The 27,986-nt window shown below is 41.1% G+C and overlaps 1 protein-coding gene and 1 long non-coding RNA gene across 3 annotated transcripts in view; one reads left to right on the top strand and one right to left on the bottom strand.

The window, feature by feature from the left end:
• N4BP2L2 (NEDD4 binding protein 2 like 2) overlaps positions 1 to 27,986 on the top strand; it is a 114,870-nt gene that overhangs the window by 36,999 nt on the left and 49,885 nt on the right. The window contains exons 4-6 of one of the 2 annotated variants that reach the window (XM_030563110.1): positions 2,256 to 2,344; positions 2,754 to 2,830; positions 10,383 to 10,526. In XM_030563110.1, coding sequence (XP_030418970.1) covers positions 2,256 to 2,344; positions 2,754 to 2,830; positions 10,383 to 10,526 — 310 coding nt within the window. The remainder of the gene's footprint in view (positions 1 to 2,255; positions 2,345 to 2,753; positions 2,831 to 10,382; positions 10,527 to 27,986) is intronic. The other variant, XM_030563119.1, reaches the window with a different exon arrangement.
• On the bottom strand, positions 1,182 to 21,773 carry LOC115651879. Its single transcript, XR_004000479.1, has 3 exons — positions 21,763 to 21,773; positions 5,541 to 5,544; positions 1,182 to 1,532 (listed from the first exon to the last, which is right to left on the bottom strand). It is a non-coding gene; the product is annotated as an uncharacterized LOC115651879 (long non-coding RNA).

Raw genomic sequence — 27,986 nt, 5'->3', positions numbered from 1 at the left:
TCTTTGGTGAATGTAAATACCAGAACCAGGGGATCCCTGTAACACTTATGCACCCCTGTGTTCTCTGCCATTGGCATCAAGAGGTCCTTGGGTCACACACAGTTAGTGGCAGCTTCTGAAAAGTTGCATTTAAAATCTTACATAGTATCACATAGGAACTTTGTGGAGAAGCAGTGATAGAATCCAGTTCTCCAAGACGAGATTCAAGTGCTTTTAAGTATGAGACTATCCTCTTTCCCTGCAATCTCCTGTTTTAGTAATTATATACCTTCCAACTCTGAATCAAGTTGGGATGCATGGTTCTTATAGACAGTAATCTCATTCATTACACAACTGTGATTCATCCCCAGAGCAGGCCTAGCCTGCTCACTAAATGAGGTTTAGAAGTTTATATGGAAAAAAATAGTATGTGATCATATAATTAAAGGCTGTATCTAAATGCATATGCACAAGGGGAATTGAATTAAGGTTGCACAGGCAAGCTTAGTTCTGTCTATACCTAATTTTGTGCACGTAACCTTTGCAGATTTGACACACTTTTAACATAGGTTGTTTGGGCTTTTTGCTTTAACCTTCTTCGGGTTTTAAAAAAAATTAAACTGAAACCCACCCACATTCCATCATGTGAAAACCCTGCTGACTCGTTGCATGGGTCATCAGCAGGATTTAGATTTTAAACCTATCAGAAACGCTTCTACCACTTGACCTAAACAGATAACTGGTATCTGTCTTGGGTGCTATATAGCCCTCCATTACTCTAATATATGATTGCCTTACAATCTTTTTATCTGGAAACCTGGACCCAATTCCCAGCTTCTGAAGGGAAATGTGCTCTAGAGATTATAGGCCCTTTTGTCACTGCTCTCTCTGCTCCTACTCCTTTCCCCAGTTACTTCTCCCCATTTCTCTGTTTCTGTTCACCACCACCCATATTCTGGGCCATTACTCTTATCCTGCTTCCACTCACTCGTTACCAGTCCTAATCCTTCCAATTTCCTTCTTACCCCTTTTTTGCATTTGAGTCATTCTTGCTTCCTCCTTACGCACCCCATGTTGCCTAGTGGCTAGTCTTCCTGGAATACTGCATCCGCTTTGGTTTCCACATTTAAAAATGGATTTTGACAAATTGGAAAGGATTTAGAAAAGAGCTACCAACATGATTTGAGGTCTTACAGTAGGACTAAAACTCCATTCAGCAAAGAAAGTTGACTGGTGATACTTGATCCGTCTATAAGTATTCTATATGGAGAAAATATTTCTGGTAATAGAGGCCTTTTCAGTTTAATACATAAAGCCATAACAAGATGGAGTGACTAGAACAATGTTCTCAAACTTTTGTATTGGTGACCTCTTTCACACAGCCAGCCTCTGAGTTTGACCCGCCCTTATAAATTAGAAACTCTTTTTTACATTTAACACTATTATAAATGCTGGAAGTGAGTAGGTTTGGGGGTGGAGGCTGACAGCTCATGACCTCACATGTAATAATCTTGCGACCTTCTGAGGGGTCACGATTCCCAGTTTGAGAACCCCTGAGCCAGAAGGTGAAACTAGGCTAAATTAAAATCAGAAACGGTGCAGATTTTTTTTACAAAAAGGTTAATTAGCTATTAGAACAATTTACCTAGAAATGTTGGTGGTTGAAGTCTTTAAATCAAGATTGAAGGTCTTTCTAAAAGATATGCTCTAGCTCTGCAAACTATCAAGCCCAGAACTTTTGGCTGTTATTCATATGGGATTTTATGAATGGAAAGATTAGTTTCTTAAAGCAATAAAGTATCTTAAGTATAAGTTTTTCTAGATGCATTTTCATGCCATCTCTGTCACAATAAATGTGTATTCCAGGTAATGTGGCCCTTGTAATTATTATTCTAGGAATTAACTGTAAAAGTAATTATAAAATTGTTTAGCCAGCAACTCTTCTTGTCTTGTTTCCCACAACAAATGCCTCTATAGCTTCTTATTAGGAATCAAGAAGGCAATAGGCAGTTTTCCTCTGTTAACTATATAGCTCTGTTAGCACTTGTCTCTGTCAAGTAGATTACTGTTTGTGGTTTACCCTGAAGCTGTGGCCTTCTTATTTAAGTGGAATCTAATTAAATAGAAATCCAGTTTGATTGCTTAATTAATCACATGACATACTAGTGCAAACCACTTAGAACAAAATGCTTTCATCATTTTACTTGAAATAGAATTTCATTCCAATTTTTTCACTCATATATCGAGGGTTGTATTGTAATCTTTATTTACTGCAGCAAAACAAGCAATGGACCAGGGAAGATCTCCAATTATAATAGACAACACTAATACTCAAGCCTGGGAAATGAAGCCGTATGTGGAAATGGTAAATATAACTACTCTGTAATTAAATCCATTGTTGTTATACTGTGGTGTGGGGTTTTTGTTTTTGTTTTTTTTTGCAGACCTAACTTCACAAAGCACGAATGCAACTACTTTGTCTAGTAATGGGTCTTCCTTGTTGACATTGCTTTCTGTCCTCAAACAGGCTATTTCTTTGACAGAGCCACTAACAGGTAGTCTAGTTTGGATTGACTTGACCTAATGTTTTTAGCCTAAGATGAAACCTAGAGGTTGTGGGGTAAGTGATCTAAAGTTCAGTGGGCTAAGACTGCTTCGTATTTAATTTTAATAACAATCTGGTTTTCATTAATATTTTTTCTATTTGTTGCAGCATATACTAGTATAATAATGTTACACCTATCATGCATACTGTATTTCTTTGTTTGCTTTAGGCTCTAGGGAAAGGCTACAGAGTGGAATTCCATGAGCCAGACACATGGTGGAAGTTTGATCCAGAGGAGTTAGAAAAGTAAGACTTGTGTTATAGTAGCCATCATAGTTAGTTTCTTTTTTCTTTTGTATTGTGGTTTAATTTAAATTTTTCTCAGTACTTCATCAGTTGCTTAAGTGCTTTACTGCTAACATTTGTTTTCTAGTATGAACTGACTTCTGTTAATATTTATATAAATATACTGCTTACATAAATATCAGCTCAGGAATACACAGAGGACCCTGTGTCCTGGTCCCTTTGAAATCAGCAGCAAAATTTCCGTGAACTTAAGTGGAAAAATAATCAGGCCCATAGGACACAACTTCCTTACACAGTGGATGATTAATTAACCTGGGAAGTCATTGCTACAAGATGTGACTGAGGCCATGAGCATTTGTGTAGATTAGACATTTTATAGATAGAACCCCACAGTTTAATTAGGTAAAATAGAAGATTTTATAAGGAATATAAATCTTCATGCCTAAGGGCGTAACTCCACTCTTAATAGTGTGGATTAGGAAGAAAATTCCCATATAAGCAAGGCTATTCCATAATTGTCCCATCACAAATCATCTGGTATTAAGTACTGTTGGAAATGTGATGCTGGATTAGATAGACATTTGATCTGATCTGGTATGGGCGGTGCCCATTTAATTGTTTGTTAATTCCTGAATGTTTGTCATCCACTATAGATCCTTCTGAAATTATGGGATGACAGTGCGTGCCAGGCAAACTTGGGAGAAGTCAAATGTATGAAGATTTGTACTGTTTCTTCCCCATCTCTTGTTGATATGGTATCATTCTAAGGCTACCGACAATGGGATTGGGTTGAGTTAGCCTTGCAATGTTATGTTAACAGGGGATAAGGAAATAATAGTAAGAACATTCATCTTCTAACTAGATAGTAGTCAGAAGAGCACAATTGTTTGGGTAACTAAAAATATTAGAATAGTGTGTATAAAAAGAAAAATAATTACTAACACTAAGAAATTGCATGAATAATCTCACTTTATGATCAAGTATCTGAACTCTTTCAAATGTAGGTTATAATGAAAATTTACATAAAGAAGTGTAATGGCTCTAATATAATACTGGAGCGAAACAAAAGTAGTCATACCAATTCAGTGTCTCATCAGCTCTTAATAGCTAAGCAGGGAAATGTCTAGTTAGTACTTGTGTAGAAGATCATCTAATGCAGGATTGCTTAGGAAGTGGTGTTTGGTGGTTCAGGAAGACATTCTGTCCCTTAACGTCAGTATTGAACAGGTGTTGCACATCTTACGAATTAGTTCTGACCACATGTAATTATGAAATAGTCCATGAAATTAGTTTGCAAGAATTGGGAAAGTTAACACTGGTGACCTGGCCAATTCCTCTCTGGTAATTGCACTTTACATTTCTCCTGCAGTTAGGTAGAGTATTGGTGTGGAGTGTTGCTCTCCTCTGTTAAACAGTTGCTGTTTCTCCCTCCATAGAGGCATGCATGCATACATGCATTCATTCATTCATCTATGTAGGTCTAAAGTGAATTGTATGTGGAGGTACAAAATTGCAGTTCCTTTTGCTGGGAGGTTCATTGTGCTTTGGGAGAATTTGCAATAGAGTAATGGCAGGTGGTGTTCTACTATCCCGCTTCTTCAGGTTTTATGCCATTGGAGAGCAGCCTTATGTGGGGATGTACTGAATGAATGCATTAGCAACTGTGGCCATGCCGCCTCCACTGTCACCACTGTGCACCTTGTGGCCTTACTGGCTCTCTGCAGATGCCTTCCTCAGTGCAAATTCTTTGCATATGCCTGTGCCACTGGACACTGCCCTTCCTCCCCATATCCCTTACCAATTCATACAAAGGAAGACTTAAATAGTAGTGACCACATACTAATTCTGTGCTAACGGCTGAATTGTGGCATTGAGAATCAATGAGTTGGGAGTAAAAGATTGACTGGCAAAATCAGAAACTTCAGCCTCCATTGTCAACAAAAGAGGTCTAGATGGACAAGGATGTCATCTAAGTAAATAACTACAAAATGGTCCAACATATTTTTGAAAATGTCATTTATAAAATGTTGAAAAGTAGCAGGGGCATTGTGTAGCCAGAACAGCAGCACAGTGTATTCAAAATGTCTATAACAGGTGCAGATTGTAATAGTCAACCCACAGGTGTAGGAACCATCCTGCTTGGTGACAAATAAAATTGGAGCCCTGGCTAAGGACTTGGAGGGACAGATGAACCCCTTGCACAGACTCTCTTGTAGGTAGCTTCTAAGGGCCAGCAGCTTAGGTTTTGAAAGGGAATAAATATGTCCAAAAGGGATTTTCACTCCAGCCTGGATATGTATAGGGCAATTATAGGGCTGATGAGGCAGCAAAATATTGGTCCTTCCTTTGTCAAAATATCAAACAAGGTCCTGGTACTTTGCAGTTTATAGCCATAGTAGTTGGGGGGCTGGCTGTATCTAGTGAGGCCCCTCCTAACCTGCCTTAGCCTGGCTTGGAGAGAGACAGCTTCAACAAGTATAAGATGGGGGCTGCCTCTTTCCCGACTGAGGTTGAGACGGCAGATGTGACATCATTGCAGAGAGGTGAACTTGAACATGCTAGAGCACCAGCAGTTCTGGGGGTCATGGGTGGTTTGCCAGGTAATGCCAGAAATAACTACAAAGAGGGAGAAACAGATTAGGCCAAACTGTAAGGTCTCATGGTGGTCCTGGATAGTGGCGACTTCTGAAGGAGCTGTTTCTCATGTAACTGGGCTGAAGGAAAACAGAGATCCATTGACCGCTTCGGCGAGGTCTGGGATTGGAATTGACTCATGTTGGTATCTGGTCGTGTGAGATGCTCTTGTGTCCAAGAGGGCTTCCAGGTGGATATCTGCCATGGACAAATGTCTTAAGCACAATGGGAGCTAAGGTGAGTAAGGTGGAGCACCGCCACTAACAGGGAACCTGTGAAGTGGTACTGGTGTATCGAGCTAGTTCCAGTGGAATTACACCATCCCCCAACCAGGATTCTCATAGAAGGTTGAGGCCTGGTATTTTCTTGTTGGGAGACGGACCGAACTTTAGCTGGCAACTTGAACCGTAATGTCTAGTTCTGTCACTGTAAAGGCATAGGCCTTCCAAGTGGCACTGGTTCTTTTCACCATCAGAAAGGCAGGACCAGACAGTGCCAAGTTGCATAGGCTCTGGTTGCGGCAGGAGGTCAGTGGGGAGCTGAGTCTGGCCATGAGTGACCAAGACTAGTGTATGGTCAGGGCACAGTTGCCTTTACCTGGCAACGTTCCAATAGCCGGCTATCATTCTTACGTTCAGGTTGACAGAGGTGCAAGTCTGGCCAAGATTTCTGCCCAGGCCACTTCGTCCTTCTCTTCATCACTCAGACCAGACAGAAGTGGTGGTGCAGCATGGCCTTGCTCCATTCCGTGTCAGCTGAGAGACAGCAGAATTTTGTGGCGTAGCTAGTGACCAGCTTGTGGCCTTGTCTCAGGGCTTGAAGTGCTGATCTGCCATATGTGTCCGGTTCGGGTAATTGAAATATGTTGTCATGGCCTGGATAAAGTTCTTGAACTCCCCCAAGAAGGGACTGGCTTACTCCAGAGAGGGGGAACCCCAGGCAAGCACTTTCCAGTCAGGAGACTGATGTTGAGCCCCACCTTGGCTCTGCTGGTGAAATAGGTCTGTGGTCTTATGTGGAACAGGAGTGACATTGGTTCAGAAACCCAGGAGAAGCCGTGTGATCCCATTGAACTTGTCTGGGTTGGGGAATCATAGGACTGGAAGGGACCTCGAGAGGTCATCTAGTCCAGTCCCCTGCCTTATGGCAGGATTAAGTATTACCTAGTCCATTCCTGGCAGGTGTTTGTCTAACCTGCTCTTAAAAATCTCCAGTGATGGAGATTCCACAACCTCCCTAGGCAATTTATTCCAGTGCTTAATCACCCTGACAGGAAGTTTTTCCTAATGTCCAACCTAAACCAGCCTTGCTGCAATTTAAGCCCATTGCTTCTTGTCCTATCCTCAGAAGTTAAGAACAACATTTTTCCCTCCTCCTTGTAACAACCTTTAATGTGCTTGAAAACTGGTTATCATGTCCCCTCTCAGTTGTCTCTTTTCGGACTAAACAATCCACTTTTTCAGTCTTCCCTCATAGGTCATGTTTTCTAGACCTGTACTCATTTTTGATGCTCTTCTGTAGACTTTCTCCAATTTGCCTACGTCTTTCCTGAAATGTGGCTCCCAGAACTGGACACAATACTCCAGCTAAAGCCTAATCAGCGCAGAGTAGAGCGGAAGAATTACTTTTGGTGTCTTGCTTACAATGTTCCTGCTAGTACATCCCAGAACAGGGATGGGAAAACTACAGGCTGCATCTGGCCCGTCAGAACTTTTAATCCAGCCCTCCAAGTCCCGCCGGGGAGTAGGATCGGGGGCTTTCCATGCAGCTCCCAGAATCAGTGGTATGTCCCCCTTCTGGTTCCTACATGTAGGGGCAGCCAGGGGGTTCCACATGCTGCCCCCCTCTCCTCCCGCAGCTTCTACTGGCCAGGAACTGTGGCCAATGGGAGCTGTCTGTGGATGGGACAGTGTGCAGAGCTGCCTGGCCAGCGCTGCGCCTCTGCATAGGAGCCGGAGGGGGGACATGCTGCTGCTTCCGGGAGCTGCTTGAGGTAAGCGCCACCCAGAGCCTGCACCCGAGCCCCTTGCGACCAAACCTCCTGCCCCAGCTATGATCCCCCTCCTGCCCTCAGAACCCCTTGGTCTCAGCCTGGAGCACCCTACTGCACCCCAAACCCCTCATCCCCAGCCCCACCCCGAGCCTGCACCCCCTAGCTGGAGCCCTCACCTCCCCCACCCCAACCCCATGCCCTGGCCTAGAGGCCCCTCCCCCACTCTAAACTCCTCATTTCTGGCCCCACCCCAGAGCCCGCATCCTCAGCCGGAGCCCTCACCCCAACCCCCAAGTTTGTGAGCATTCATGGCCGGCCATACAATTTCTATACCCAGATGTGGCCCTCAGGCCAAAAAGTTTGCCCACCCTGTCCCAGAATAGAATTTGCTTTCTTTTGCAGCAGTGTTACACTGTTGACTCATATTAAGTTTGTGGTCCACTGTGATCCCCAGATCTCTTTCTGCAGTACTCCTTCTTAGGGAATCATCTCCCATTTTGTATGTGTGCAACTGATTGTTCCTTTCTAAATGAAGTACTTTGCATTTATCCTTATTGAATTTCATCCTATTCATTCTGACCATTTCTCCAGTTTGTCTTGATCATTTTGAATTTTAATCCTATTCTCCAAAGCACTTTGAACTCTTCCCAGCTTAGTATCATCTGCAGACTTTACAAGTGTACTCTCTATGCCACTATCTAAATCATTGATGAAGATATTGAACAGAACCGGACCAAAAACTGATCCCTGTGAGACTTCACTCATTATGCCCTTTCAGCATGACTGTGAACCACTAATTACTTTATGGGAATGGTCGTGTGAGACAGTAAAAAAAGCTTTGATACTGTCAAATAGGAATTAAAAGGAATCTTTGGTTCCATTACTGTATTCTCCACCTGCAGAGTGCTATTCTGTGCCTCTGTAGGGAACCCAGCAGGTCAGCTAAGGAAGGACCTCCCTGTGCAGAATCCATCCCTATCAGTGTCTCTTTTCCCTGCCCCTCTCTGAGCCTTCTCAGAGTTTTGTGGGCTGCTCAGACTATAATGAACAAGCCATGGGCAGCCTTGCCTATTGGTCAGGGTGAGAGGCTGGCTTAGTGGTTGGAACAGAGGTAACCAGGCTTAGTGGCCAGGTTTGGAGCCAAATTATCACGTTTGAGGAGCTAGCCGAGAGCCAGAGACCAGGAGCCAGGGACAGAACAGTGATCAGAAACTGAATGTCAAGTCCAGGGAGTGAGCCAGAAACCAGGAGCTACGGATCAGAGCTGTGGTCAGAAGATGAATACCAAGTCCAGCAAGCAAGTTGGAGCCAGGAATCAGGAGTTAAGGGTCAGAGCCAGATTGTAGGCTGGAGCCAAGAGCAGGGGTTAGGAACTGGAAACCAGGATTAGGAATCCAGGAACAGAACCAGAGACAAGGAACAGGAAGCAGGAGTGGGGATTCAGAGTAAGGACTAGGAGCAAGAAGGGAGCTGAGAGCAGGAATAGGAAGCAGGACCAAAAACACAGCTGCAGCTGTGGAATGCTGTGGAGCAGCCAGGAACCCAGGACTGCTGCAGTGTTTGTTTGAGACTGTGAGTGCTGAAGTCTTCAGCCAGTCTGGGTTCATTAGCTGAGTCAGCCAAGTGCAATGAGCAGGGTCTGTGTTCAACTGGGGGTCCCTGATATGGCCCCCATCACGGTTGTATCTAACAGCACCATAGTATCGGATAGGTAAATAGAAAGAAGAGTCATCTTAGAACACCGTACACATATTATCCATATTAACAGTGTGAAAGATATTGCAAACCCATGCAGTATCTTTGGGGTCCATTGTTTTAAATAAATGGTTTATGTATGATTTGTGCTCTATTCCATGAGGGGGGATTACCCCAGCTCCTCTGGGAATTAAAAACAGTTGGTGGTGACTAAGGTAAATCAGCCTGGTTGTAACCTTCCCAGAGAGGTACCACTTCCCGGAGAGGCTCACATGCACGATTTGTCGTAAGCAGATTCTCCAAGACCAATAGACCAAAGAAAGGACTTTGGGATAAATAGCCTGAGTTTAAACTGACTCAGGGTCTTGTTTCTGGTCTAGCAAATGGACAGGAGCTGCTGTCCAAGGGAGGCCCTATCCCTTGCAGAAGAATTGGAAAGACTTTGGCCTACTGGGGCCCCATAAGACTAATGGGTGACTTCTGGTAGGCTGTTTGTTTTTATGTGTTTGTTTACCTGATGAACAAATGTGCTTGCTTAGAAAAAGCTGTGTGGTAACCTGTAACTGCTGGCATTCATACTACTCATAGCCTTTGGAGAGAGAGCAAAGCACAGGTCTTGTTTTTTTTAAGCAGACTGGTTTGCTGCTGTAATTGCAGAAGAAGACAGGGAGCTGTGCAGCCTTAAAACCACTGGTTGAGGGGAGTGAGATGCAGGTCTCTGCCCAAGAGAGGTGATGACTGGGAGCCAGAAACCTTGGATTGGGTGCCCTCAAGGGACCACAGAGGGGGAAATACAGGTGCAGTTGTGCTGAAACTGACAAACAGCACCACATTTCTGTATAAAGGAAAATACTTTGTTTTATATTTTTGAATGTATCGTATATACAATGAATTGTGTTAAAAAGATGTAAAAAAATTTGGATATTATAAGATGTTAAATATTGTCATTAAATCTGAACTTCCACCCACTACAGCATATTGTTTTTCAAAAGTGTGTAGTCAGTTGTAGTGAATTCATCTACTTCAACTATATTTAAGCTTACTGTTTTGTAATATTGGAAAAGCCTGTGTGATTCTGGATTTTGAAAGTGGGCAGAAGATTAAATGATGGCATTTGACAGTCTGGATAGATGGAGAGGATAAAACACAAGATACTCTTCAAAAGTTTAAGAAAGACTGAAATCATATAAAAAGTACCAACAGTTTAATTTAAAATTATTATTTTTGTAGGAGGAATAAACATGGGGTCCCTCGTGAGAAGATTGCTCAGATGTTGGAACGATATGAATATCAAATGTCCATCTCTGTTGTAATGAATTCAGTGGACCCTCCTCACAAAAACACACAAAGGCCACCTCCACAGCGAAGACAGAGGTGGGGAAGCTGTGTAGACTCTTGGAATTCTTTCAGTGTTTCAAATAACCGATAACTCAGGTTATATTCAACTAACACCAGCTTTTTGGTCACCCTTTTTAAAATATTGAACAGTGGACTTTCTCGTGAGATTTAAATAGGCTTAATGCAATTAAAGGACCATTCTCTCTTGGAGATTGTTCCATTAAACAAAGTTTTGGAGACTTAAATGTAAATAAAATTTAATATAAAAATGTACATTAAATGTTTTTACAATCTCTATTTATTACATTTGTACTAACTTTGGTTTTGGATAGTGTGAAGTAAACAAGTTTTCCTTTATAGTTGGGTTTCAAATAATGTTGTCCACAGAGGATACTGTTGAACAGTTTTTTGTTTTTGTTCTTCTTTTGAGGAAGTCCTAACAAACTGGTTTTTTAAATAGAAACTCAGAAAAGCCTAGAGGAATAGGATATGTGTGTAGTTATTGCATTTTAACTATTTCCTCTGCTTTTTAATATTATCCAACTTTTACCAGGTTTTTATACTGAACAATTATGTTTTCTATTTCTTGCTGGATGCTTGTTCATTTTAATTGGTATCCAAAATGTTGTCACACTTATAACCCAGATTCCCTTCTCTCTTCCCTTTGTTCCATCTTCACTTTTGGTCCAGAGTCTCATCTGGCAGCAAACCAGTGTGCGGCAATTGCAGTGTTCACCACCTGAAAATTACAAACCGTGATTGTCTTGAAGTTGTTTGCTGTCTACTGAAAATAACCAAATGTAACTGTGCCTAGAACTATCTAAATTTATTTTTTGAGATTTTTGTTGGCATGAAAATGTACATCTGTGTTTAAGTTTACAGCATTGAGATGCTTAACTAGAACTGAGTCTTTTGGGGCTGAGTGTTCTAACTGGGCAAAGAAAGCAGAATACTTAAAATATTAGTCTCTTAGGGCCCATCTGCAGTTGGAGTGTGTGCAATTTCACCAACTAGGTACAAGTGGACAGTGGTCTCAGTTCTGTAAAACCACATTACATTCTTTTCAGGATTTTGGCGCAGGTAATATTCTCTTCTTAGCAGATGCCTAAAACTGAGCCAGCATGGAGATTGATCATTTTATTGCCATAGATCCTTTTTACCTTAGGCTTAAACACTGGTATGGTAGTAAGTTTTAAATTTAATGCTTGCATTTGTCTTGGTCCCTGGACTAATAAAGTATCTCTGTCTATTATTGCTGCCATTGTTTTTTAGTAGTCCAATGTAAGTCTGACAAAGTTAATATTTTGTTCTTGTTTTATGGTTTTATATTAATTATATTACTTAAACAGCAGTTGATATAGTGCATCTTTGGACTCTGCCAGACTGGATTTTCTGTTGTGTGTTAAGAAATGTGGGGGAGACCTTGATGGCAGATTTGTTCAGGAATATTTGTCCATTGCATAAATAGATCTTCATTTAATATTTAATTGTGTTCTTCAAAGACAATTGTAAAGAACTTGGTTGTGTGCAGTACTATCAGCATAAGATAGCAATTATATTGCAGACACCAAGATGCATTTTTTACTTTTGTGCAATGGATGGATAAGTTTATCATGCCTCGTTGAACATGTTTATACTGTAGTGATACGATGGCGGAAAAAAGAATCAGCATATTTAGAATGGTTGCTCAAGTAAACTGCCTAAAGCAAACCTCATTAATTTCAAAGAATGTAATATGGTATCAGTTTGTATCTCTACAATAAGAGGCTATTTATACAAGAGATCTACAGGGAATGGGATGAATTTAGTGATCTTTAGATACTTGTAAGGTGAGAACAAAGGTCATTGGCTGTCTATATGCTGTCTGACTGATGAGAACCACAAAACAAGTTTTTTAATCTGAGGCTTTTACTTGAAAAGTGGTTGATGCAATTAAGACTTCTGTAATTGTGTAGGAAACTATAACAAAACAACTCCAAAAACAATAAAAAGTATTTATTTGAAAATTTGCATTTAAGACATACTTCAGTCTTCCATTTTTAAGGTTTAGGTATGAAATTACAGTGTATTAAGTCTGCTATAATAGATCTTGAAAGGAGGAAATGAGACTTTAAATAGGTATGTACTGTTAAAATACACATCCTATGGGTTCCTGTTATGTTTTGTATGGTGTAATCATGATATTTGAAAGTTGGCCCTAGTTCATTTTTAAATACTGGAAAGCCTTTATGGTCATATGCTTTGTTGTATTAATAAAATATGAAAATAAAAACGTCAGTCAATCACTGGGTAGAACTCTAAAAGATGCAGCCCTTTTGCTCTATAGGGATTTATATGTATAAACATTTAATCACGTTTCTTATTATATGTTTAAACCTGATTACATAGGTAAAGGGACACTCGGGTTAAATGACTATTTAAAAAACAATAAGGTTCCCCTGTGGTGGGTTATGAGTAATTTGATGTTTAAAAGCTGAATACTTTGATAAATTAAAATTTTTTTTTAATTTTTGTATTTCCTTAACTTGGAGGATAAAACTAGATTGTTCAGTTATTGTTCGTAGTCAGTTTTCACATTGATCAAACACTGCAGGAGGATGTTTAAAAACCAAATGAAGTTTTTATTAACACTTAAAAGGGAAAAAAATGATTTACATTTTCTATTCTATTAACAAGGAGGTTTTTTCAACTTTTAAATAAAATCTAAATCATGAGTCTAAAAGTACCTGACTTTAATCCTTCCATGGGCACAAAGTGTATTTGTCCAAGTCACCATTTATTGGGAGTCCAGATATGCAATGCAAACTTTTAGGACTTTATACCACTGTCATTCTAGTATTCTAAGAAGAGTGTATGATCGGGCCCCATTGGTTTTGAAGGGGAACATTTGAACCTGTAATGGGGTCAGGTTGAATAAACCATAAAATCATTATTTCGTTTTTGAGAAAGGGAAGAACAGAAAATTAAGGGGAAGTTGCAGATGCCTTTGAAGGATAGCTTCGTATAAAAATACATGTCATATCACTAGGCCTCTCGATTAATCACAGTTAACTCACACAATTAACTAAAAAAGTTTAATCAAGATTTAAAATATTAACCATGATTAATCGCAGTTTTAATTGCATTGTTAAACAATAGAATACTAATTGATATTTATAAAGTATTTTTGATACTTTTCTATATTTTCAATATACTGATTTCAGTTACAACACAGAATACAAAGTGGTACACTGCTCACTTTATATTACTTTTTATTGCAAATATTTCACTGTAAAAATGATAAACAAAAGGAACAGTATTTTTCAATTCACTTCATACAAGTACTGTACTGCAGTCTCTTTATCGTGAGAGTGCAACTTAGAAATGTAGATTTTTTTTGTTACATATCTGCACTCGAAAACAAAACAATGCAAAACTTTAGAGCCTACAAGTCCACTCAGTCCTACTTCTCGTTCAGGAGCCAATCGCTAAGACAAACAAGTTTGTTTACATTTACGGGAGATTACTGCTGCCCACTTCTTATTTACAATGTCACCTGAAAGTGAGAACAGGTATTGGCATGGGACTTTTGTAGCCCTTGCAAGGTATTTATGTGTCAGATATGCTAAATATTCGTATGCCCCTTCATGCTTTGGCTACCATTCCAGAGGACATTCTTCTGCGCTGATGTTGCTTGTTTAAAAATAATAATGCATTAATTAAATTTAGACTGAACTCCTTTGGGGAGAATAGTATGTCTCCGGCTACATTTTAGCCGCATTCTCTCATATATTTCATATTATAACAGTCTCAGATGATGACTTGGTACATGTTCATTTTAAGAACACTGTAGCTGCAAATTTGACAAAACGCAAAGAATGTACCATTATGAGATTTCTAAAGATAACTACAGCACTTGAACCAAGGTTTAAGAATCTGAAGTGCCTTCCAAAATCTGAGAGAGATGAGGCATGGAGCATGCTTTCATAAGTCTTAAAAGAGCAACACTCCGATGCGGAATCTACACCAAAAAAGAAAATCAGCCTTCTGCTGGTGGCATCTGACTCAGATGATGAAAATGAACATGCATCCATCTGCACTGCTTTGGATTGTTATCGAGTGAAACCCGTCAGCATGGACGTGTGTCCCCTGGAATGATGGTCGATGCATGAAGGGACATATGAATCTTTAGCACATCTGGCATGTAAATATCTTGTAACACCAGCTACAAAGTGCCATGAGAACACCTGTTCTCACTTTCAAGTGACATTGTGAACAAGAAGCGGGCAGCATTATCTCCTGCAAATGTAAACAAACTTGTTTGAGCGATTGGCTGAACAAGAAGTAGGACTGAGTGGACTTTCAGGCTCTAAAATTTTCCATTGTTTTATTTTTGAATGCAGGTTTTTTTACATAATTCTATATTTGTAAGTTCAACTTTCATGATAAAGAGATTGCACTACAGTACTTGGTATTAGGTGAATTGAAAAAGATTATTTCTTTTTTTAAAGTGCAAATATTTGTAATAAAAATAAATATAAAGTGAACACTGTACACTCTGTAGTCTGTATTGTAATTGAAATCAATATATTTGAAAATGTAGAAAATGTCCAAAAATATTTAAATAAATGGTATTCTATTGTTTAACAGTGTGATTAATCGCGATTACTTTTTTTAATTGCTTGACAGCCCTCTATAGCACTAGATAGTAATAATGTCCATTGCACAACATAGTAGAGCAGTGATTTAAGATATTGGTTTTAGAAGAATCATCTGCATTTAAAAAAAAATCAGGATTTGGTAGTTACAAAAAAATGTTTGAAATTTGCTAAGATTTTTGAGAGAGTTTTTTCATATAAACATATTAGGCAATAAATAGAAATACTTTATGTTGAACTAATGTTTGAAATACACTTTTTGGTTTAGTGGGGTTTAGTTTTGAAGACTTGCATCAGCATGCTTTTGTTTTATTATGAAGCAATTGTGAAAACAGTATTTTAAATTAGAGTCTGAGACACATCAAGGTTGAAAATCCAGACATTTAATGCAGTCTTTTTCTGTGGTTCTGTACACCTATTGTGCAATTTTAAATTTGTACAATGTGATGTATATCTAACCTAGTATTTTAAGAAATTTTATTAAAACTAAAAGTTGACATACTATTTTGTTTTCTTTTTAGTAACGGTTTTAATCATTTGCAAGTTATTGTATAGTGTATTTCATAAGTTAACGTTCTATTAAATACATCCCTTTGTATCTTATTCACAGCCACTTGTATTACTTTTTCTTCAGTTTTCATGTCATTTCAACATAAATATACTTAAAGAAGGCATGGAAATCATAGGGAAAAGTCTCAATTATTTTCTGTATCCCAAATCTTTGTACATTTAAACATAAAAATACATTACTACTTTAAGAAAAAAAAAGTTTTAGGAAGCCTCATTTCACTTACCATTGTGATTTTGTCAGTTTCTCTAGCCCATAATTAGGTTAGTAAATTACTTGGCTTGGTCTTCAGTTTACATCAAGATATTATAGAAAAAATAGCCAGTGACTGGAATCTGATACATTTTTGTAAGGATTTTGCAGTAACGTAACCTTCAACTTTTAAAGGAAGTCTGGAAGTTGACACTGAGTTTTAGTTTTCACTTGAAAATTTTTGTTTAAATTGTGAGGTTTAATTCTTGTCTAAAAGGTTAAAAAAACTATGTACAGGCATCTTCTATGTTTTTGGCCTGTCTGGAATTATAATTCATGGGTCGTGGTTATTTTTTTGGTATAAAAAGCACACAGATGAAAGTAGGCTAGTATGTATGAAGAATATATTACTTTTTACAACTTGGCATATTACCAGTGTTTTCTGTAAACCTGTATTCTATCTCATTTGTAAATCTGTATTCTAGGGTAAGTGCAAAGGTGTGGTAAGTGTAAACAAAATGAAAATGCTCTGCTGATGGTATAGTATGTGTCCTTCAATTTATTTTGCTATGTTTTATTTCCTTGTTTTTTGTATATATGTATCTGCTGGGGGTATCAAAAGTCATTGTAATGAGCACTAATTTATAAATAATATCAGAATGTTAAGCCCTTCATGGCAGAAACTTTGCCTTTTTCTTTTGAGTCTGTGTCCTTAGGGGTGCTCCACCATAGGATGTACATGTGCCTGTGTACTCTCAGTTGGAGACTGCAAGTTAATGTCCTTAGACCTCCACAGAGTAGCACCTTGTATGCTAAACAAGGGCATATAGGGAGGCATGAGCCTACCCCCACTCAGTTCCTTCTCATCTGCCTGCAGCTCAAGATAGAATTCTGCTGTCTTCTGTATTCACTTCACGCCTTCACTTTGTGAATTCTTTATTTTGTTTATTTGTTTTACTAGTTTATTTTCATTATCTATTTTCATTTGATATCTGTATTTTATTTAGTACTTTTGTATTGGTTGAGGGGTAGGGGGCTCTTTCCTCTTCTTTTTTTTGGTCTTTTGTTTATGTCAGAGCACAGTTTGTTATGCCCAGGACCCCACAGCTTAGGACCTGAGAGACTTTTCACATGTCATTTCCCCATAGGGAGGAACACTCTAGCTACCTGTCGTGTTTGGGGACCCCTCACAACACTTCTAAATGCAAGGGCTGTCTGGCTTTGAAAGGAAGATGCAGGAAAGTCAGGGAGGCTAGACTTAAGCTTCTATTAATAGAATGTGCTCTAGTTCTGGAGAGGTCTACTTCCCCTCCCTGTACATTGGCCTCTACAGCTCAAGCTGCCTCAGTCTCAGTTGCTGCCTTGTCTGCAGCCATGGACAATAAGACTCTAAAAAGAAGAAAACCATAGATCTCAAAGCAAGGAAATGGAGAAAAGGGGCAGGACACCCCATGAGACTTGCTGTCGGAACACCTCTCATTCCTCTAAGGATACAGGAGATGCTCTGACTGAGTCCAATACCAAAGCAGAAACCCAGTTTTGACATACCTACCATCAGATCAACTACCTTGGCAGCACCATCTGATACACAGGACTACTAGCCGTTCCCTGGTATTGGTATTTCACTGTGCCTCTGAAGGGGGAGATGACTCTACAGTTTACCTCAGTACCACAATAATCTCCATCTCGCCAGCCAGTAACAATCCAAACTTTATGTGAAAGCCCTCCATCTCCTTCCCGGTTCCTTTCTTCAGAGGATCTCAGTATCTCTGATGCAGCTGTGTCGCCAGTGCTGGCAAGATCTACCAGTACCACTACCTTGGTACCACTGCAAAAGCAGCAAATTGAGACTTGTTTATGTCTCAAGGCTTCAGTACTGGTTAGAACACCAGAGTGCAGCTCCCTTCTCCTTAGTTCAGGGGAAGTTTCCTCTGATTCAGAGATCTTGGTAGGGATACATACCAGTACTGTATTACCCTACTCTCATGAGTCCCTTTCATGAAGAGGATCCTAGAGAACCTACCATAGACTCAGAGATTATGATTATTATTGAAGTCCCTTCTCTTACCCTTTCCCCACTGGGGTTACTGAGACCCATGGTGTACTACAGCAACCAACTCCATCAGGTGCCTAAGAGAAAGCACTGGCACCCTACCAGCCACTGGCATCTACAAATCATCCTATAGTATTGTGTGCATCTGTACCACACGCCTCAGTACCACACAATTCTCCGGTGTCGGACAATATACAGGAAGAGCAAGAATAGCAGTCTGAGGAGATCTCCCCTTTACTTCCAGACAAGGCAGTAATGCTACCACCTCACTCTTACACTGATGATTTTAAGATCTTCCAGGACCTCCTGAAAAGACTAGATCCCACTAGAGGAAGCTCAAGAGTCAAAACATTATTTGATGGACATCCTGAACTTTAGTCCCCAGAGAAAGGTTGCCCTACCCATCAATGAGGCTTTATTATCTGCTGCACATACCCTTTGGGAAACACCTACCACAATCCCACCAACCTGTAAGTGGACAGATAAGAAATACTACATCCTACCAAAAGCAGTGAAGTACTTCTTCCACTCTACCACACTTTCCTTGTAGTGGATGCAATCAGTGTAAGGAACTGTCAAGCTTACTGTAGATTCCCTGTCAGATGGAGAGGCCTAAACAGCTGGACTTGCCAGGAAAGAAGAGCTACTCATCAGCCACTCTCCAATTTTATAATACCAGCTCCTAGGCCTTGGCAAAATATGATTTTTAACACACACTCCAAATTTACCCATTATATTGAGCACATGCCACAGGACCATAGATCAATTTCAGTCTGTCATCACTGAAGGGTAGTTGGTTGCAAAAGCCTCCCTGTAAGATGTTGTAGACGTTGCTGACACAGCTTCCAGGTCCACGGCCATGGCGGTAGTTATGAGAAGAGTATTTTGGTTCCAGTCTTCAGGCGTTGCAAGGGATGTACAAAATGCAATGAAAAATGTCTCACTTGAAGGGCCCATGTTCTTCAGCGAACATGCAGACTCTTTGTCACGTTATTGATTTGAACTGGGACCATATAGATCATTCTTGCAACCAAGGTCTAATAAGATGTCTAAGACAAGGTTATGGTTTACTGGTTATGATTATGTTGTCTATATGTGTGTGTCATTTTTGTAGTTGAAGTTATGAATATTGGCTCAATACTGTCTGTATTTCAAACTTATGCTATGCTTCTGGGTGACACCCCAGACAAGTTAGTGTCAGCTCTGCCTAGCCTGCTTGATGGCCCATTAAGGACCATCAGCTATACAATTGACCTATTGAGAGAAGGCAGATATGCCTTGAGACTCAGCAAAGTATGCAGAGACTTGCCCATGTGACTCCAGACTCCATTTTGCTGTAATTTTCCACAGTAAGAACAAAGAGGTGTTCTTATACCCCAAAAAAACTATATAAAAGACTGATGCCTCATCTCCATCTTGTCTTCAATCCTGCTTCTTACCTCTGGACAGATTTTGCTACGAATGGAAGCTCTACATGAAGGACTGATGAGCCATCCCAGCTGTGGATGTACTCCAGAGACTTGATTTGAACCTGCAGTTTATTCCATCACTGCTGCAAGCCTGAACCAAGAACTTTGCCATCACTGTATGTAATTGACTCCATTTAACCAATTCTGGCTCTCATCTATATTTCTTCCTTTTATGATCTTAAATTCTAAAGGATTAGCAACAACGTGATTTGTGGGTAAGATCTGATTTGTATATTGAACTGGGCCTGAGGCTTGGTCCTTTGGGATTGAGAGAACCTTTTTTATTTTACTGGGGCATTGGTTTTCATAACCCTTCGTCCCCATAACGAGTGGCACTGGTGGTGATACTGGGAAACTGGAGAGTCTAAGGGAATTGCTTGTGTGACTTGTGGTTAGCCAGTGGGGTGAGACCAAAGTCCTCTTTGGCTGGCCGGTTTGGTTTGCCTTAAAGGTGGAAAAATCCCAGCCTTGGGCTGTAACTGCCCTGCTTTAAGCAACTTGTCCTGAATTGGCATTCTCAGTTGAGTCCTGCCAGAATCAGCATCGTTACACTCCTCTCTTCACATGCTCAGGGATTCCAGAGCAATGTTGCGGTCATTGGAAATGTATGTGCCTGCAACAAAAAGGCCTTTAAGTAGATTCCAAACCACTCAAAGATCAAAATCATTCCAGTACCATCAGCACACTTTCCCTAAGCCTCAGGAGCCCTTCAGGAGAAAAGCCAGGATACAGAAACTGGGGCATCCAATCCCTACTTCTGCCCAATCAGCCCCTCCCTCTAAGAAGCACTTTTGACACCTCGGTCTAGAGCATCAACCAGTTCAGTCCACTGGATCAGATGATGTGTGACTATCCCTCCTTGGGAGATCATCACGCTACCTACTTGTCTGGAATACGTTATCTCAGATAAATGGATAGTGGAGGTTGTCAAAATGGGCTACTCTATACAGTGGGTTCTTTTCCTCCTTTCTACCCCCTTTCCATGCCTCTTTAGGGATTCTTCTCATGAGCAACTCCTAGAAGTAGTAGAACCAGTCCAACTAGGGTTCATCGGAAGATGCTTCTATTCCAGTTACTTGTTCCCAAGAAAGGTGAACGGTGGACACCAATCCTCGACCTCAGGAACTTTGAACAGCACTTGAGAATGGTGTCATAATTCCATCCTAAGCCTATAGGATGCCTACTTTCATATAGCCATCCATCTCTCCCACAGGCATTTCCTACGATTTGTGATGGGGCACACTGTCAATACTGAGTTCTCCCCTTCAGACTCTCCATGTCCCCAACAGTGTTCACAAACATTCTCTCAGTGGTAGCTGCTCACAACGTTCCCATATTTGGATGACTTGCTTCTCAGACGCTGGTCACCACAAGATGTCCAGTCAGCAATGTCCAGAGCAAGAACACTATTCCAATTTCTGGGCCTCCACATCAACCACAAAAAATCCATACTAACTCCAGTACAAAAGATATTCTGGACTTGTCTGCAGGCCTTGGCCACATGTCGGTCTCCACATATGCGACTCCTCACAAGGATGCCTCCAGACATGGATAAGAGCAGTGCATGCCCCAAAGCCAACGTCTCCAAATGTGTTACAGTGCCTCAAAAGGTGTTGGACTCTCCTACTTGGTGAAAGGACTCAAGGAAGGTCTGTGTTGGAACCACAGTCTTAAATCAAGCACCTTCAAAGACCCGCACAACATGCATCTCTGTTAGGATGGGGAGTTCAGGATAGGGAGACAGCAAAGGGCAAATGGTTGTCACAGGAATTGGTGTTCCATATCAATGCCTTGGAGCTAAGACTGGTACATTATTCTTGCCAACACTTCCTTCATGCCATATGAGGTCACCCGGTCAGAGTAATGCTGGACAATAGGGCAGTGATGTATTACATCAACCTCCAGGGCAGAGCAAGATCCCAGTCCTTATGTGCAGAGTCATTAAGGCTGTGCAACTGGTGTATCTACCAGCAGATAGAGATATCAGCAGTCTGTCTACCAGGGCTCCAGAAAACAGTCACACAAACCCTGAGTAAATACTTATAGTAAGATCAGAAATGAGAGCTCAAAGACTTTTCCGCAGCATCTACTACACATAATGTAGACTGTTCTTCTCCAAGGGAGGTTACAGCCACAACACCCTGAGGGATGTATTGACAACACCATGCTCCCATACCCTTCTTTGTACTTATACCTATACCATTATTCACAAGACTGTTCTCAAGCTGCCCCAAGAAGGAGCGAGAGCTATCCTCGTAACACCTGCTTGTCTGAGACAGATGAGGCACTCAAACTTCATCCACCTCTCAGAGGTAACACTCCTCAGACTTCCTGTGTTCTATTGACACAGAACTCAGAGTCCCTCATGCATCCCAACCCCTCCTTCCTGAATTTGAGAACAGGGCTCCTCAATGGCATTCAAGCATGGAAATGACCATTTTGGATAGAGATCAGTCAGTTCTCTTATCTGGTAGAAAGCCTGGTACTTACAGGACTTACTCCAAAAGTGGAAGCACTTCCAATCCTGGGGCTCCCTTCCATCTTCTCAAGCTTCTGAAGTTCCACTTTCCAAGATTCTGGACTACCTATTAGAATGGAAAGCACAGGGTCTCTCAATGAGTTCTGTCATAGTGACATCTGACAACCTTCCACTCATCTATCAAGGTATCTCAGTCTTTGCCCACCATACAGCAGCCAGATTTCTTAAAGGCCTATACAACTTGTTTCCTGCTGTTCAACAACTGCCCCCCCCCCCAATGGGATCTCAGTCTGGTTTTAAACACTCTAAGGAAACCCCACCTTCAAACTAATGGTGACCTGCTCCTTCCTCCACCTTTTCCTCAAAATTGTGTTCCTAATTGCCATCACTTCAGCAGGGAGAATGGGGGAGCTAGGAGTGCTCATGATGGACCCAGCATACACCACCTTCTACAAATACAAAGTTACATTGCATCCCCATCCTTGCTTCCTCCCAAAGGTCTAATCCTAACATCACACTAACCAGGAATTTCTCCAAGTTTTCTAACTGGAATCTCATACCTCCAGAGAAGAATCAAGCCTTCATTCACTGGATGTCAGAACGGCCCTTGCATTCTATCTGGACAGGACTAAACTATTCTGGGCCTCTCCCAGGCTATTTGTATAGGATGAAGGGCTAACTGATTTCCACACACACATTGTTTAAGTGGATTTTGGGTTACATCTTGAGCTGCTATGGAAATGCCAGGGTGCAGTCCCCTCACAGAGTAACAGCACGTTCCCTTAGAGCTCAATCCACAACTATAGCTCTGCTGAAAAACATTCCCATAGCAGAAATCTGCAGGACTACCACTTTGTCTTCTGTTTATACTTTTACCAAACATTACCCCATCTTGCCAAAAGACAGCACCTGATGCACCTTTGAACTGTCCTGGACTTACCTCTTCAGCACCCACCTCTCCACTGAGTTACTGCTTGGGAGTCATCTCTGGTAGTGCACCATATACTGGAAGAAGGAGAGGTTACTTACTTGACAGTAACTTGAGTTATTTGAGATGTTTTGTCCCTATGGATGCTGCGCCACCTCCCACCCTCCTCCTCTGCTTTGGAGTTTGGCTTCACAGTTGAGAAGGAAATAAGTGGCAACCAGCTTGCACTTCTCTATATGCCCTTGTTGAGAGCACAAGGCATTTCTCTGTGCAGGTGCAGTCCCGCAGATGTTACTTTGCAGTCTCCGATCAAGAGCATTGGGCACGCACACATCCTGTGGTGAAGCACCCATAGGGATAAAATATCTTGAAGAGCTCAAGTGACTGTAAGGTATATAACCTCCCCTTCTTGCCTATTTGAAGATCATATAGCACACTGAGTGCTATATAAATAACAAAAGGTAACGAGTAATAATAATAATAGACGAGGTGAAACTGAAGGGAATTTCAGGGGAATTTCCCTTTGTATCCTTAAAAGTAAGGAAAACCACCAATTTTGTCAACAAGGAGTACTCCTTGAGGAACAGACTCTAGTGTGGAGCCTAATCCTTTTAATGCTATCAAGCATAGTGTTTAATACGGTGAATAGTCTTTTTTTCCTCAATGCAGTAAACTCTATGTCCAATAGTACCGTATATACTCATTCATCAGCCTAATTTATTTAGTAAAAAAAAGAGAAGCACCAGAGAAGGGGGTTGGCTTATGAATGAGTATAGAGAGGGTGAGGTGGGACATAGTCCCTCCCCCCAATAGAGGAAGCAATGAGAGGCAGCAGAGCCAGAAGGGATGAGGCAGGGCCAGAGTCTCTCTGCTTCTGGCCACGCTGCTCTCCCCCCAGCCTCCACAGCAGCTGCAGCTCTGGGGATAGCAGGCTTCAGCCTTGCCATTCGGCCCCTCCCCCCAGAGCAGGCTGCGGCCACGCCGCCCGGTCTGGCCCCGCCTCCCAGAGCAGGCTGCAGCCGTGATGCCCAGCCTGCTGGAGCAGCTCCAGCCAGGCCAGATACATCCTCCCCTGACGCTCCCCAAATAAGGTGGAAAGGGATGGAATAGGGAGAGTGTGGGTGTCCTGGGCTATGGGTGGGGTCATGTGGAGGGTGGTCCCAGGGGTTACTCCCCTGACTCCCAGCTTCTGCCTCCAAAAAAATTTCCCTACCAGTTGCAGTCCTGGCCCGTCAGGGTAAGCAGCTGGTGTGCTGGGACACTTTATTTACTTAGGTTTACCTCCATGCCTGCGGACGCTCGAGGTAAACAAAACATCTTGGCCCACCAGCGGCTTATCCTGATGGCCTGGGAGCCAAAGTTTGCTGACCTGTGAATTACAGGGTTGGCTTATGATAAAAAAAAAATTCCGTTTTTACTTATCCATCTTGGGGGTTCGGCTTATAAATGAACCGGCTTATGATTGAGTATATACGATATATATGTCCAGAATCAAGACCTCTTTGAATATTTAAGTAACCAACTTGTAAAGTAAACTGCCAGTTCCTTGTATTTTATGAATTAGTGGAACAAAAATTTGCTTTCTCAGTAGTTAATATACAGAATTTCTCAGTTTTCTAACCTAAATAATAGCCATCAAAGTAGGAATACTCTTTAATGCTGATATAATGGCATACAACAGAACTTTGCTAATCTACATTTTGCTAATACTTTTCATAATCTACCCCAAACTTCAGCATCTGTATTAATTAATTAATAAGTGCTATTGCATGGTATTACAAGAAGTTCTTGGAATGTATTGGAGTAAAAAAATTATTTCAGAAGATGGAGAAAGCTACTAGGAAAAAGGCTGTTCTAGAATTGATTTTGACAAATAGGGAGGAACTGAGATTTTGGCAGTGAAAGTCAGTTTGGGTGAAAGTGATCATGAAATGATAGAGTTCATGATTCTAAGGAATAGTAGGTGGAGGGAACAGCACAATAAAGATAATGTATTTCAAAAAGGCAAACTCTAGCAAACTCGGAGTTGGTAGGTAAGATACCATGGGTGGGAAGTCTAAGGGGAAAAACAATCCAAGAGACTTGGTACGTTTTCAAAGAGACATTATTAAGTGCACAAGAATAAACTATCCCACTGTGTAAGAAAGACGGGAAGTACAGCAGGAGACCACCCTGGTTTAACCAGGAGATGTTCAGTGATCTGAAACTCAAAAAAGAGTCCTACAAAAATTACAAAGGATTAGTATAAATAACACAAGTATGGAGGGACAAAATTAGAAAGGCCAAGGCACAAAACGATATTAGCTAAAGACATAAAGGGTCACAAAAACACATTCTATAAATACATTAGAAGTAAGAGGAAGACCAAGGACAGGGTAGGCCCATTACTCAAAAAGGGGGGAAACAGCAGAAAATTTAGAAATGGCAGAAATGCTAAATGAGTTCTTTTTGTTTCCGTTTTTACCAAAAAGTTGAGTAGCAATTGGACATCTAATTTAATGAATGCCAGTGAAAATAAGGTAGGATCGGAGGCTAACGTAGGTAAAGAACAAATTAAAAATTATTTAAACAAATTAGATGTCTTCAAATCACCAGAGCCTGATGAAATACATACTAGAATACTCAAGGAGCTGAGAGAGAAGATATCTGAGCCATTAGCAATTATCTTCAAAAAGTCATGGAAGATGGGAGAGATTCCAGAGGACTGGAAAGGGGCAATTATAGTGCCCATCTATAAAAAGAGGAATAAGGACAACCCAGGGAATTACAGACTAGTCAGCTTAACTTTCAATACCTAGAAAGATAACAGCAAATAATTAAGCAATCAGTTTGCAGACTCCTAGAAGATAATAAGGTGATAAATAACAGTCAACATGGATTTGTCAAGAACAAATCGTGTCAAAGCAACCTAATAGCTTTCTTTGACAGGGTAACAAGCCTTGTGGATGGAGGGAAGCGGTAGATGTGGTATATCTTGACTTTAGTAAGGCTTTTCATACTATCTCACATGACCTTCTCACTAACGAAGTAGGGAAATAAAACCTAGATGGAGCTACTATAAGGTGGGTTCATAACTGGTTGGAAATCCATTCCCAGAGAGTACAGTAGAACCTGAGATACGAACACCTCGGCAGTGGAGGTTGTTCATAACTCTGTAATGTTCGTAATTGTGAACAAAATGTTATGGTTGTTCTTTCAAAAGTTTACAACTGAATATTGATTGAATGCAGCTTTGAAACTTTACTATGCCAAAGAAAAATGCTGGTTTCCCTTTATTTTTTATAGTAGTTTACATTTAACACAGTACTGTACTGTATTTGTTTAGGTTGGGGGCAAGGGGGTGTCTCTGCTGCTGCGTGACTGTACTTCCAGTTCCAAATGAGGGATTATGTTGACTCGTCAATTCGTCACTCAGAAGTTCTACTGTAGTTATTAGTGATTCACAGTCAAGCTGGAAGGGCACATCAAATGGGATCCTACAGGGATCTGTCCTGACTCTGGTTCTGTTCAATATCTTCATCAATGATTAAGATAATGGTATAGAGAGTACACTTATGAAGTTTGCAGATGATACCAAGCTGGGAGGGGCTGCAAGTGCTTTGGAGGATAGGATTAAAATTCAAAATGATCTGGACAAACTGGAGAAATGGTCTGAAGTAAATAAAATGAAATTCAGTAAGGACAAATGCAGAGTACTCCACTTAGGAAGGGATGTTGCACACATACCAAATGGAAAATGATTGCCTAGGAAGGACAACTGCAGAAAGAGATCTGAGGGTCATAGTGGATCACAGGATAAATGAGAGTCAACAATGTTGCAAAAAAAGCAAATCTCATTCTAGGCTGTATTAGCAAGAGTGTTGTAAACAAGACACGAGAAGTAGTTCTTCTGCTCTATTCTGTGCTGATGAGGCCTCAATGGGAGTATTGTTTAAAGGTCTAGAAAACATGATTTATGAAGGAAGATTGAAAAAAATTAGGTTTGTATAGTCCGGAGGAGAGAAGATTTAGGGGGGGACATAACATAACATAAAAGGTTGTTAAAAGGAGGAGGGAGAAAAATTGTTCTCTTAACCTCTGAGAATAGGACAAGAAGCAATGGGCTTAAATTGCAGCAAGGGTGGTTTAGGTTGGATGTTGGGAAAACCTTTCTAACTGTCATGGTAGTTAAGCACTGGAATAAATTGCCTAGGGCGGTTGTGGAATCTCCGTCATTGGAGATTTTTAAGAGCAGGTTAGACCACTGCCTGTCAACCTTTCCAGACTACTTACTCCTGGGGGAATTCTGCACTACTGCGTACATGTATAATTAATGAGATGCACAGATTTTTAATTTTTTGCACAAAAAAAGCTTCTGCCAAAATATTGCTGCAGTTCCCCCTTTTGCGCACCAGATAGTGCTGTGGCAATAGCCTCTTTGTGGTCATGTCTGGGGATTAGCTCCATATAGGTCTGACACCCCAGCTCTTCTGATGGATTGCTCACACCACATCTCTCCTTGTTTTCCAGGACTTGCAGTGCTTCCTTTGTATGGCTCAGTCCTCCAGCCTGGTCACGGTGTAGTCTCCCCTTCCTGGGTATCAAAGTCCCATTGGGTCAGCTGTCTGCATGCCGTTCCAGTCTTCTGCTCCAAGGCTGGGTCTTATGCCACTTTCCCCTGTGGTTGGCTGGGGAATCCAGGCCCACCCACTATTCTGAGTTCCAGTCCAGGGACCCTGGTTCTAGCAACTATGCTCTACTTGCTTCCAGACTCTAGCTATTTGCCTGGACTCCTTTCTACTTCCTTGCTCTGTCTTCTTTCCCCTCCTTTCCTGGGGTTACTAGCCCAACTTCCCTCCTTTCCCTTTGTGCCTTGGCCTTTTTAATTTCAGGGAGTACCTATAGGCTACTTCCCTCTTGGACTTCTTGCCAGATTCTGTAGCCCTAAACATCCCTCTCTTTTCCCAGGGAGTGACTCCAGATTACTTCCTCTGTGGCTCCCTGTTCTCAGCTTCCTAGCTTTCTACAAGCTCAGCCTGTCCCTGCCCAGCTGAATTTCAGTATCAATTAGCCTTTCAGTTGTAGCTCTCCCCCAAGTGCAACGTACCAGGTTAATTGGCCTGATAACCTGCTCTGCCTTGTGTGGGAAAGCACACTCTCCACTCTATCGCAGAAATACTTTATTTTGGGT

This window comes from Gopherus evgoodei, chromosome 1 (assembly GCF_007399415.2).
Source record: "Gopherus evgoodei ecotype Sinaloan lineage chromosome 1, rGopEvg1_v1.p, whole genome shotgun sequence".
Lineage (NCBI taxonomy): Eukaryota > Metazoa > Chordata > Testudines > Testudinidae > Gopherus > Gopherus evgoodei.
Note: the sequence above shows the minus strand (reverse complement) of the source record. Positions and strands in the feature narration are given on the sequence as shown.